Raw genomic sequence first — 12,721 nt, 5'->3', positions numbered from 1 at the left:
TAGGAATTGAAAGAGAAGTTGTTGAGGGTGAGGACGAGTTCGGCTAGGTGGATGAGGGTGTCGCTGGAGGGGGACTCGTCGGGCCTGCGGACAGGAAGAAGCGGAGGGCCTTGAGGCCATCTGCATGAGGAATGCAGATGTATAGGGACTGGACGTCCATGGTGAAAATTAGGTGTTGGGGGCCAGGAAATTGGAAGTTCTGGAGGAGGTGGAGGGCGTGGGTGGTGTCACAGACGTAGGTGGGGAGTTCCTGGACCAAGGGGGAGAAAATGGAATGTCTCGACGGCAGTTGGAGATGAAGACATCAAGGGAGGGTAGGAGGCCTGGGGGTGGTGTCGAGGAGGAGGACTTGTGTTGGAGGCGGGTTAAGGGGTCAGTGGAGGGAGGGTTAGGCTCACGGTTCAAGAAGTAAGCGTGCAGGCGAAGGCGGCGGCGGTGGAAAGACTGCTCTATGTCCAAACGTGACTGGTACTCGTTGATGTGTGGGTGGAGGGGGACAAAGGTGAGCCCCTTGCTTAGGACTGACTGTTCGTCCTCAGTCAGGGGGATGTCTGGGAGGATGGGGTAGGAATCACTTCCTACAGACAAAGGGAGTGGCCATGGGTACCCGCATGGGCCCAAGCTATGCCTGCCTCTTTGTAGGGTATGTGGAACAGTTCCTCTTCCGAATCTACCCTGGCCCCAAACCTCACCTCTTCCTCCGTTACATTGATGACTGTATTGGCGCCGCCTCTTGCTGCCAAGAGGAGCTCGAATAGTTCATTCACTTCACCAACACCTTTCACCCCAACCTCAAGTTTACCTGGGCCATCTCCAACACATCCCTCACCTTCCTGGACCTCTCAGTCTCCATCTCAGGCAACCAGCTAGAAACCGATGTCCACTTCAAGCCCACTGACTCCCACAGCTACCTAGAATACACCTCCTCCCACCAACCCCCCTGAAAAAATTCCATCCCCTATTTCCAAATCCTTCGCCTCCGCCGCATCTGCTCCCAGGATAGGGCATTCCACTCCCGCACATCCCAGATGTCCACGTTCTTCAAGGACTGCAACTTCCCCCCCGCAGTGGTGGACAACGCCCTTGACTGTGTCTCCCACATTTCCCGCAACACATCCCTCATACCCCGCTCCCACAATAACCGCCTTAAGAGAACACCCCTCGTCCTCACATACCACCCCACCAACCTCCGGATACAACGCATCATCCTCCGACACACATGGAACAAGCCGCCAGAGGAAGTGGTAGTGGTGAGTACAATTACAACATTTAAAAGACATCTGAGCAGGTACATGGATAAGAAAGATTTTAAGGGATATCAGCCAAATGCAGGCAAATTGGACTAATTCAGTTTAGGAAACCAGGCCAGCATGGACGGGTTGGGCCAAAGTGTCTAGCTGTAAGAAGACAGAGGGTGGTGATTTATGGGAAATGTTCATCCTGGAGTTCAGTCACTAGTGGTGTACCGCAAGGATTTGTTTCGGGGCCACTGCTGTTTGTCATTTTTATAAATGACCTGGATGAGGGCGTAGAATGATAGGTTAGTAAATTTGCAGATGACACTAAAATCAATGGAGTTGTGGTTAGTGCGGAAGGATGTTGCCGGTTACAGAGGAACATAGATAAGTTGCAGAGATGGGCTGAGAGGTGGCAAATGGAGATTAATGCGGAAAAGTGTGAGGTGATTCACTTTGGAAGGAGTAACAGAAATACAGAATATTGGGCTAATGGTAAGATTCTTGGTTGTGTGGATGAGCAGAGAGATCTTGGCATCCATGTGCATGGATCCTTGAAAGTTGCCACCCAGGTTGATAGGGTTGTTAAGAAGGCATACAGTGTGTTAGGTTTTATTGGTAGAGGGATTGAGTTTCGGAGTCATGAGATCATGTTGCAGCTGAACAAAACTCTGGCGCGGGCGCACTTGGAGTATTGCGTACAGTTCTGGTCGCTGCATTATTGGAAGGATGTGGAAGCATTGGAAAGGTTGCAGAGGAGATTAACCAGGATGCTGCCTGGTATGGAGGGAAGGTCCTATGAGGAAAGGCTAAGGGAATTGAGGCTGTTTTCGTTAGAGAGAAGGTTAAGAGGCGATTTGTTAGAGACATACAAAATGACCAGAGGATTAGATAGTGTGGACAGTGAGAGCCTTTTTCCTTGGATGATGATGGCTAGTATGAGGGGACATAGCTTTAAATTGAGGGGTGATAGGCATAGGACAGAAGTCAGAGGTAGATTCTTTAATCAGAGAGTAGTAAGGGCATGGAATGCCCTGCCTGCAACAGTGGTACACTCGACAACTTTAAGGGCATTTAAATGGTCATTGGATAAACATATGGATGATCATAGAATAGTGTAGGTTAGATGGGCTTCAGGTTGGTTTCACAGGTCGGCGCGACATCGAGAGCCGAAGGGCCTGTACTGTGCTGTAATGTTCCATGTTCTGTGTTCTATGTCTGTTTCTGTGCTGTATGACTCTATTATTCTATGTTATCAGGACCTATTGTGCTGATGTATCTATAAATAATATTTTCTAAAGATTAGCATCTGCGAAGTTGAAGACTCTGAAATGAGAATTAGATTCAACAGTTAATAGTTCTAGTGACCTAAAGACAGATTAATAATATGAATGACAACAGAGGTGTGGAGTCTTAACAATTTATCCAGCACTGCCCGATTGTTCAACCAAGAATAGGTCTGTAATTGAAAAGCAGCATTATGAAAATACTCGAGATCTGAAATATAAACAGATGTTACTCAGCAGTTCTTGGAAGAGAAACAGGAAATAGGCTATGTTCTGTGTAATTCTTGAAAATGAAGTGCAAAAAATGGGTAATATAAATTTAAAAATGTAACATCTAGGAAACAATTATACAATTGGAGCGGAATTGAAACAAAGAGGAAGACACTTTACTGGAAATGCAAATTTCAATGAAATGAGGAGGAAACTGTCAAAAACTTTTTAAAGACAGCTGGACAATAACAATGATGACTTGCATTTATATAGTGCTTTAATTTATAACACATTTCTTGCCACTTCAAAACATAACTGTTAATGGTGGAGCAATGGGATTCAGAAAGTTTTGGGGATAGAGGATGTTAAAGTGATGGTGGTGAGGGTGGGGGTGCCAAAAGGAGGAGCAGGTGCAAGGTCATGGAAGGATCTGAACACATTTTAAATCGAAGGAATTCCTGAACTGGAAGGCATTGAGTAACAATAAGACAAGGGATAATGAGCAAGCATTCTTAGTGGGAGTTAGGAGAGAGGCATCAGACCTCTGAATGACATCACATCAATACAAAAGGAAATGACTTAAAACTTGTTTTCAACAAGATGTCACGTGGAAGGGTAAAGACAGTTCTTTTTCAAAATAGAGAGATAATGAATAATGATGAGCCCCAAAGATCACAGCTGGGATCGATACATATAAATGACTTGCTTTCACATGTAATGTAATAGCAACAGACAAAAACCCTAAGTTTAACTGATTAACTGCAAGAAAACTCCAGTAGCCCCAGAACTAGGGAGAGAGAAATGGGCACACATAGTCAAGATCTTTAAGAGAACAAAAATGTAGACGTGTCAAACTCTCATACCAGAGATCAGCGTTTAAGAGGGAAGGTGCATAGGGTAGGCTGAATTATTTTACATTGAGGATTGTCATCATGTGGGATGAAAAGGAGTGGAGACAGATGAATAAGAGAATTTAAAGAAAAATTTGACAGATCTATGGTGGATTAGCTAATTGAGGGAAATGTCAGTTGTACTGCAGAATATTTTTCACTTCTATACTTTCCTATGTTCTGTGCTTTACATACTTACAACTGTACACTCTGCACCACTTCATCAATGGATCCAGCCAGAGTTCCAGAATGAGATAAACTGGAATGTATTGGGTGCAGTGTCCGAGGAGGATTGCGTCGTCTTGCAGAAGGAACTGGGTAGGACACGGAGCAAACGCTAGGTTGCAATAGATGGTTTGCTCGAAAATGGTTTGAAGAGATGATACTTGAACGTGGTCGCAGAACAGGCCTCTCATCTTGATCTCTGTAATCAAGATCATCATAAAACAATTAAGAATCCTTCTGTCACCTCTTTGAAGTACTCCTGAACCCCCTCTCCCTATGAATCAATCCCAAATTATCCAACTCCGTGTCACTCTTCCTTCAGTGCCAATAACACAAAACCAGATCTCTCAATCACATATTAGTCTGGAGATCTGCGTGAGGACTTAGTAGTCCACGAACATGTGAACAGAACTAACAGTGCAGCTCAATATTGACCTTGTCCCACTCTGAAAGAAAAACATTTTGAATACGTACATTTCATTTGAAGACTTATTTTAATTAAGATTTCCCTTCACAATTACATGGTACAGTGTATCCAGAAGTTGCCACTGCTCATAGTTATTTTTTGAATTGCAGATAGTAGAACAAATAAAATAAATGCTACAAGAATGTATAGTATATCACAAAATATAAACACCAACTTTGAAACTCTGACACTTAAATCAAAAGAGGCAATTCTTGCCTGTGCTTGGACTCTCTTAATGTATTTGTTCACTGCATGTGGCAGATCTGCTATTACACATTAAAAGTAGTTTTTGCACTCAAAATCTGATGTTTCATAATTTCCTTGTTTCTAAGATAGTAGGAACTGCCGATGCTGGCAAATCTGAGTTTACACGGTGTGAGGCTAGATGAACACAGCAGGCCAAGCAGTATCAGAGCAGCAGAAAAGCTTGATGTTTCGGGTCACGAAAGGTGTGTTCTATGTAGCTGTAGGAGTCAGTTGGCTTGAAATGGATATTGGTTTCTAACTGGTTGGCTGCAATGGAGACAGCGGGGTCCAGGAAGGTGAGGGAGGTGTTAGAGATGGTCCAGGTGAACTTGAGGTTGGGGTGGAAGGTGTTGAAGTGAATTAACTGTTCGAGCTCCTCGTGGGAGCACAAGGCGGCGCCGATACAATCATCGATGTGCCGGCAATCACCTGGAAACCGATATCCATTTCAAGCCCACCGACTCCCACAGCTACCTAGAATACACCTCCTCCCACCCACCTTCCTGCAGACATTTCATCCCCTATTCCCAATTCCTTCACCTCCGCCACATCCACTCCCAGGATGAGGCATTCCACTCCCGTACATCCCAGATGTCCTTGTTCTTCAAGGACCGCAACATCCTCCGCAGTGGTCGAGAATGCCCTCGACCGTGTCTCCCGCATTTGCTGCAACTCATCCCTCACACCCCGTCCCTGCAATAACCACCAAAAGAGAATCCCCTTCGTCCTCATATACCACCCCACCAACCTCCGGATCCAAAGCATCATCCTCTGACACTTCCACCATCTGCAATCTGACCCCACCACCAAAAACATTTTCCCATTCCCACCCTTGTCTGCTTTCCAGAGGGACCACTCTCTCCGTGATTCCCTTGTCTGCTCCACACTCCCCTCCAACCCCACCACACCCGGCACTATCCCCTGCAACCGCAGGAAGTGCTAAACCGGCCCCCACACCTCCACCCTTACCCCCATCCCAGGCCCCAAAAAGACATTCCATATCAAGCAGATGTTCACCTGCACATCTGCCAATGTGGTATACTGCATCCGCTGTACCTGTTGTGGCCTCCACTACATCGGGGAAACCAAGCAGAGGCTTGGGGACCGCTTTGCAGAACACCTACACTCAGTTCGCAATAAACAACTACACCTCCCATTCGCAAACCATTTCAACTCCCCCTCCCATTCCTTAGAATATATGTCCATCATGGGCCTCCTGCAGTGCCACAACGATGCCACACGAAGGTTGCAGGAAAAGCAACTCATATTCCGCTTGGGAACTCTGCAGCCCAATGGTATCAATGTGGACTTCACAAGCTTCAAAATCTCTCCTCCCCACCACTGCATCACAAAACCAGCCCAGCTCGTCCCCGCCTCCCCAAACTGTTCTTCCTCTCACGTCAAGCCACACCTCCATTTCCCACCTACCAACCTCATCTCACCTCCTTGACTTGTCTGTCCTCCCCGGACTGACCTATCCACTCCCCACCTATACTCTCCTCTCCATCTATCTTCTCCTCTATCCATCTTAGGTCCTCCTCCCCATCTCTCTCTATTTATTTCAGAACCCTCTCCCCATCCCCCTCTCTGATGAAGGGTCTAGGGCCGAAACGTCAGCTTTTATGCTCCTGAGATGCTGCTTGGCCTGCTGTTCATCCAGCTTCACACTTTGTTGTCCGAGGATTGGGATCAGCTTAGAATTCAGCAAAGAAAGATCAAGGGATCGATTAAGAAGGGCAAAATACAGTACAAAAGTAAGCTTGCAGGGAGCATAAAGAGTGACACAAAGAAGAGGTAGAGATAGAAGACAAATGTAGATCCCCTACAGACAGAAACGGGGGAAATGTATAAAAGGGGACGAAGAAATGGCTGAGCAACTGAATACATACTTTGCTTCTGTGTTCACAAAAGAGGACACAAATCAGATACCAGAAATGTTGGAGGATGCAAGATTTAGTGAGAGGGAAGAATTGAGAGAGATCAATATTAGTAGAGAAATGGTGCTAGGAAAATTGATGGGATTGAAGGCAGTTAACTCTTTAGGGCCTCATAATCTACATACAGTACTTAGGGAAGTGGCTCTAGAAATAGTTGATGCATTGGTGGTCATCTTCCAGGATTCTATAGCCTCTGGAACACTCCCTGCAGTTTGGACGGTGGCGAATATCACTCCAATATTCAAAAGGAAGGTAGAGAAAAAAACAGGGAATTATGGACTAGTAAAACCTAACATCAGTACTGGGGAAAATTCTCGAATCCATTACCAAAGACTTCATAGAGGAGCATTTAGAAAGCAGTGGCAGTATCAGACAGAGTCAGCATAGAGTTATGAAGGAGGAATCATGCTTGACAACTCTGTTGGAATTCTATGAAGATGTAGCTAGTAGAGTTGACAAGAGTTGATACAGTATATATGGACTTTCAGAAAGCATTTGACAAAGTCCCACATAAGAGATTATTGTGCAAGATTAAAGCACAAGGGATTGGGGGAAATGTATTGAGATGGTAGAAAACCGGTTGGCAGTGAGGAAACATTGAGTAGGAATTAATGGGTCCTTTTCACATTGACAGGCAGTAACTAGTGGGGTGCCACAGAGATCGGTGCTGGGATCCTGACTAATCACAATACATATTAATGATCTGGATGAGGGAACAAGATGTAACATCTCAAGTTTGCAGATGATACTGAGTTGGGGTGAACTGTGATGAGGATGCAGAGATCCTTCAGCATGATCGAGCCAGATTGGGTGAGTGGGCAAATCAATGGCAGATGCAGTATCAATAGACAATAGGTGCAGGAGTAGGCCTCATTATGATCACGGCTGATCATCCACAATCAGTATTCTGTTCCTGCCTTATCCCCATAACTCTTGATTCCACTATCTTTAAGAGCGCTATCCATCTCTTTCTTGAAAGTATCCAGAGACTTGGCCTCCACTGCCTTCTGGGCAGAGCATTCCATATATCCACCACTCTATGGGTGAAGAAGTTTTGCCTCAACTCTGTTCTAGATGGCCTACCCCTTATTCTTAAACTGTGTCCTCTGGTTTTGGACTCACCCATCAGTGGAAACGTGCTTCCTGCCTCTAGAGTGTCCAATCCCTTAATAATCTTATACATCTCAATCAGATCCCCTCTCATCCTGCTAAACTCCAGTGTGTACAAGCCCAGTCAAAATCTTTCAACAAATGATAGCCCTGCCATTCCAGGAATTAACCTCGTGAACTTACGTTGCACTCCCTCAATAGCAACGATGTCCTTCCTCAAATTTGGAGACTAAAACTGCACACAATACTCCAGGTGCGGTCTCACCAGGGCCCTGTACAGCTGCAGAAGGACCTCTTTGCTCCTATACTCAATTCCTCTTGTTATGAAGGCCAGCATGCCATTAGCTTTCTTCACTGCCTGCTGTACCTGCATGCTTGCTTTCATTGACTGATGTACAAGAATGTCTAGATCTCGTTGTACTTCCCCTTGACCTAACTTGACTCCATTTAGATAGTAATCTGCCTTCCTGTTCTTGCCACCAAAGTGGATAACCTCACATTTATCCACATTAAACTGCATCTGTCCACTCACCTAGCCTGTCAAAGTCACCCTGTATTCTCATAACATCCTCCTCACATTTCACACTGCCACCCAGCTTTGTGTCATGAGCAAATTTGCTAATATTACTTTTAATGCCTTCATCTATCACTTGGATAAATGTGAGGTTATTCACTTTGGAAGCAAAAACAAGATTACTACCTTAATGGCTGTAAATTGGGAGAGGGGAGTGTGCAGCAGGACCTGGGTGTCCCTGTGCAACAGTCACTGAAGTAAAGCGTGCAGGTGCAGCAAATCGTAGGGAAGGCAAATGATTATGTTGGCCTTCACTGCAAGACGTTTCAAGTCCAGGAGGAGGAGTGTGTTGTTGCAGTTATACAGGTACTTGGTGAGACCATACCTGGAAGACTGTGCGCAGTTTTTGTCTCCTTTTCTGATGAAGGTGCTCTTGCTCTTGAGGGAGTACAATGAAGGTTTACCAGACTGATTCTGGGGATGGCAGGACTGACGTTTGACTAGGTTGGGTTTGTTTTCTCTGGAGTTCAGATGAATGAGGGTTGATCTCATAGAGGTTTATAAAATTCTAACAGGATTGGACAGGGTAGATGCAAGGAGGATATTCCTGATGGTGAGAGTGTCCAGAACAAGAGGTCACAGTATGAAGATTCGGGTAGACCATTTAGGAAGGAGATGAGGGCTCACCCAAAGAATGGTGAGCCTGTGAATGTCATTACCACTGGAAGTAGTTGATGTCAAAACATTGAGTGTATTCAAGAGGCGGCTAGATAGAACACTTGAGGTGAATGGGATCAAAGGTTATGGGAAGAAAGCAGGAATAGGCTACAGTGTTGGACAAACTGCTAGGATTGTAATAGAGCAGGCTAGAAGGGCTGAATGGCCTCCTCTTGCTCCCCTGTTTCTATTTGAGGACAAAAGTAATGATGCCTTGCTGCAATTGTGCAGAGGCTTGGTGAGATGTCATCTAGGGCAGATTTTATGCTGGACAGACAGTTACTTTGTGAGTGTAAATTAGAGTTGCACATAGGGACCCTGCAGGATCTCCATTATAGCAGCCACCGTAAGGAATTGTCTAGGAAGGTGGAATGTCCTCTGAGCAATTTCTCTACATCTGGAATCCTCAAAAAGTCTCGATAAAAATCAGAGAGGCTTCAGATTGTTCCGATTAAACAAAAGTTACGTAGGACATAAGAACGTAAGAACTAGGAGCAGGAGTAGGCCATCTGGCCCCACAAGCCTGCCCCGCCATTTAATAAGATCATGGCAGATCTTTTTGAAACTCAGCTCCACTTACCCGCCCACTCACCATAACCCTTTAATTCCTTTACTGTTCAAAAATTTATCTAGCCTTACCTTAAAAACATTAGGTGAGGTAGCTTCAACCACTTCACTGGGCAGGGAACTCCATAGATTGACATCCCTTTGGGTGAAGAAGTTCCTCCTGACCTCAGTCCTACATCTGTTTTCCTTTATTTTGAGGCGATGTCCTCTAGTCCTAGTTTCACCCACTAGCAGAAACAACCTCCCTGCCTCCACCTTATCTATTCCCTTCATAATCTTATATGTTTCTCTAAGATCTCCCGTCATTCTTCTGATTTCCAATGAGTATAATCCCAGTCTACTCAGTATCTCCTCATAATTCAACCCTCTCAACTCTGGAATCTACCGAGTGAATCTCCTCTACACCCCCTCCAGCAGTAGTATATCGCTTCTCAACTAAGGAGACCAAAACTGCACACAGTACTCCAGGTGTGGCCTCACTAGGACCCTATACAGCTGCAGCATAGCCTCCCCGTTTTTAAACTCCATCCCTCTAGCAATGATAAACAAAATTTCATTTGCCTTTTTTATTACCTGCTGCACATGCAATCCTACTTTTAGCGATTCATGCAGAAGGACACCCAAGTCCTCAGCACAGCAGCGAGCTGCAATTTTTTACCATTTGAAACATAGTCCATTTTCCTGTTATTCCTACCAAAATGGATGACCTCACACTTATCAACATTGCACTGCAACTGCCAGACCTTTACTCACTTAGACTATCTATATCCATCTGCAGACTTTCAGTGTCTTCTGCACACTTTGCTCTACCACTCACCTTAGTGTCATCTGCAAATTTTGACACACCACACTTAGTCCCCAACTCCAAATCAGCTCTGCAATGTAGGACATTTTAGGCTACTAAATACAAGAATATAATTCTTGAGTAACTGTTAAACTGACAGTAATAATATGTCGCTCACCTGCTCCAACCTCGGTATCTGACAAGCCACCTCCATTGGACCCAACCCCTGAATACCCTGCTGTTGCCACTCGATCTCTTGTCCATGCTCAGTTCCTGCTACCCTGCCTGTTCCCAGCACTGGACTGAACTTGACATAACCTCACCTTGCTGGACCTGACCCTGCACGACCACAACCCCTCCCCGTACCCCCAACTCTGCATCTATCTTGTATCCTACTCCTTCCCTGCCTGGTCCCCAGTCCAAATGACAAACTGGCACCCTACCCCACTGGTATCATACCCCCTACATGTCTGGAATCCGACCAACTGCGGGACGATGGCTCAGTGAGCAGTGCTGCTGCATCACAGAGCTAGGGACCTGGGTCCGATTCCAGCCTTGGGTGACCGTCTGTATGGAATTTGCACATTCTCCCTGTGTCTGCATGGGTTTCCTCTGGGTGCTTCAGCTTCCTCCCACAGTCCAAAGATGTGCAGGTTAGGTAGATTGGCTATGCTAAATTGTCCACAGTATCTAGGGATATGTAGGCTAGGTGGATTAGCGACGGGGAATGCAGGGTTATGGGGATAGAGTAAAAGGGAGGGTCTGGGTGGGATGGTCTTTGGAGGGTTGGTGGGGACGCAATGGGTTGCATGGCCTCCTTTCACATTGTACGGATTCTATGATTTTATCACCTGCTAACATAACCTCCTTCGTAGCTGGCATCCCATTTACCCAGCATCGTACTATCTGGTACGCTTCCCTCTTGGTGTCCTAACATGACATTTATCTTATATACCTATGCTAAGACAAGCTACTTTAACTGTAGTGTCAGGACCCTTAAAGGTCAGAATACAGCAGCTGACAGCTGTGAAAGGGCAAGTGGTTTGCCTTCCTCTCACAGTTCTGTCGTACAAAAAAACTGTCAGACTGAATTTTCAGAGATTGCCACACCCAGCAAAATTTCACCCCAGCATGTACAACTCTGGTGTTCTCATCTAAGAGGTTTGCCATTGAAGCAGTGTAATGGCTGTTCACCAATTTAATCCATGGAATGGCAGACTGGGTCATGAGGAAAAGTTGAGGAGACTGGGTCTGTATTTTCCAGAATTCTGAAGATGAAGAGTTGATCTAATTAAGAATTACAAAATTCTCACAGGGCATAATACAGTGAATATAGATAAGATGTTCCCTCAAGCTTCTGACTCTAGAACAAAAGGATAGAATCTCAGGATAACAAGGTGTACAGCTGGAGGAACACAGCAGGCCAAGCAGCAGAAAAGCTGACGTTTTGGGTCTAGACCATACTTCAGAAATGGGGGAGATGAAGGGGATTCTGAAAAAAATAGGGAGAAAGGGGGAAGCAGATAGGATTATATGCAGGCCATTTAAGACTGAGATGAAGAGGAATTTCACTCAGAGGGTTGCGGATCTTTGACTCTTACCAACTATTATGGAAGAACCATTGATCCAGTTGCATCACAGTTTCGTATGGCAACTGCTCTGCCTTAACCACAAGAAATTACAGAGAGTTATGAATGTAGCCCAGTCCATCGCAAAAACCTTCTTTCTAGCTTAACTCCTGTCTATACTTCCCACTGCATTGGGGAAGTAGCCAAAAATAATCAAAGACCCTTCCATGCCCGTTGTATTCTCTTTCACCATCTGCCATTGGGCAAAAGATAGAAAACACATACTAACAGATTCAGGAACAGCTTCTTCTCTGCTGTTATCTTATTTTAGAGTTGATTTTCTCTGTACCTTCACTCTAACACGATATTCTGCATTCTGTTCTACTACCCTGACGTATTTATATAAGGTATGATTTGTCCGGATAGCATGCAAAACAATACTTTTCATTATATCTCAGTACATATGACAAAAATAAATCAAACCAAATATGGAAATAGTGTGACCAAATGTTATGAGATAATCAGCCATGATGTAGAATGCCATGGCTCAATTAGCTGAATAGCTTCTGTTCCTATTTTCCTATTACTAAAAATCATCTGTCATCTTAAATATGGATTGGTTGTTCTGTCATAGTTTGCCATGGTGTCAGCATGATCGACAGAGGGATAGGCACCGTTTAATAAAGATGAAGTGGTGACAAGAACATGAGCAAGTTAGGAGTTCAACATAATAAACTAATAGCAAAGCAAGAACAGTACTTACTGAATCTTCCCAGACAACGAAGTGTTTCGCTGATGAAAGGGAATCACTTGGATCTGCAAACTACTTGGCCTGTTCTGTACTGCTTCAATGTGTGCTTGTTGAACCTGCATGCCAAAGAAATAATTCAGATTCCAGCAACAACTTACATTTATATAATACCTTTGCTGTCGAAAGACTTCCTTGGTGCCCCATGATTGGAATGA

At 44.9% G+C, this 12,721-nt stretch overlaps 1 protein-coding gene across 3 annotated transcripts in view; it reads right to left on the bottom strand.

Moving 5' to 3' along the window:
• The window catches only part of LOC125467636 (protein FAM149B1), a 104,929-nt gene that overhangs the window by 43,658 nt on the left and 48,550 nt on the right, over positions 1-12,721 (bottom strand). For all 3 annotated transcript variants that reach the window (XM_048563764.2, XM_059640344.1, XM_059640345.1), the window contains exons 10-11: positions 12,519-12,622; positions 3,821-4,045 (exon numbers count right to left, since the gene is read on the bottom strand). In XM_048563764.2, the coding sequence (XP_048419721.2) occupies positions 3,821-4,045; positions 12,519-12,622 (329 nt within the window). The remainder of the gene's footprint in view (positions 1-3,820; positions 4,046-12,518; positions 12,623-12,721) is intronic.

This window comes from Stegostoma tigrinum, chromosome 37 (genome assembly GCF_030684315.1).
Source record: "Stegostoma tigrinum isolate sSteTig4 chromosome 37, sSteTig4.hap1, whole genome shotgun sequence".
Taxonomy (NCBI): Eukaryota; Metazoa; Chordata; class Chondrichthyes; order Orectolobiformes; family Stegostomatidae; genus Stegostoma; species Stegostoma tigrinum.
Note: the sequence above shows the minus strand (reverse complement) of the source record. Positions and strands in the feature narration are given on the sequence as shown.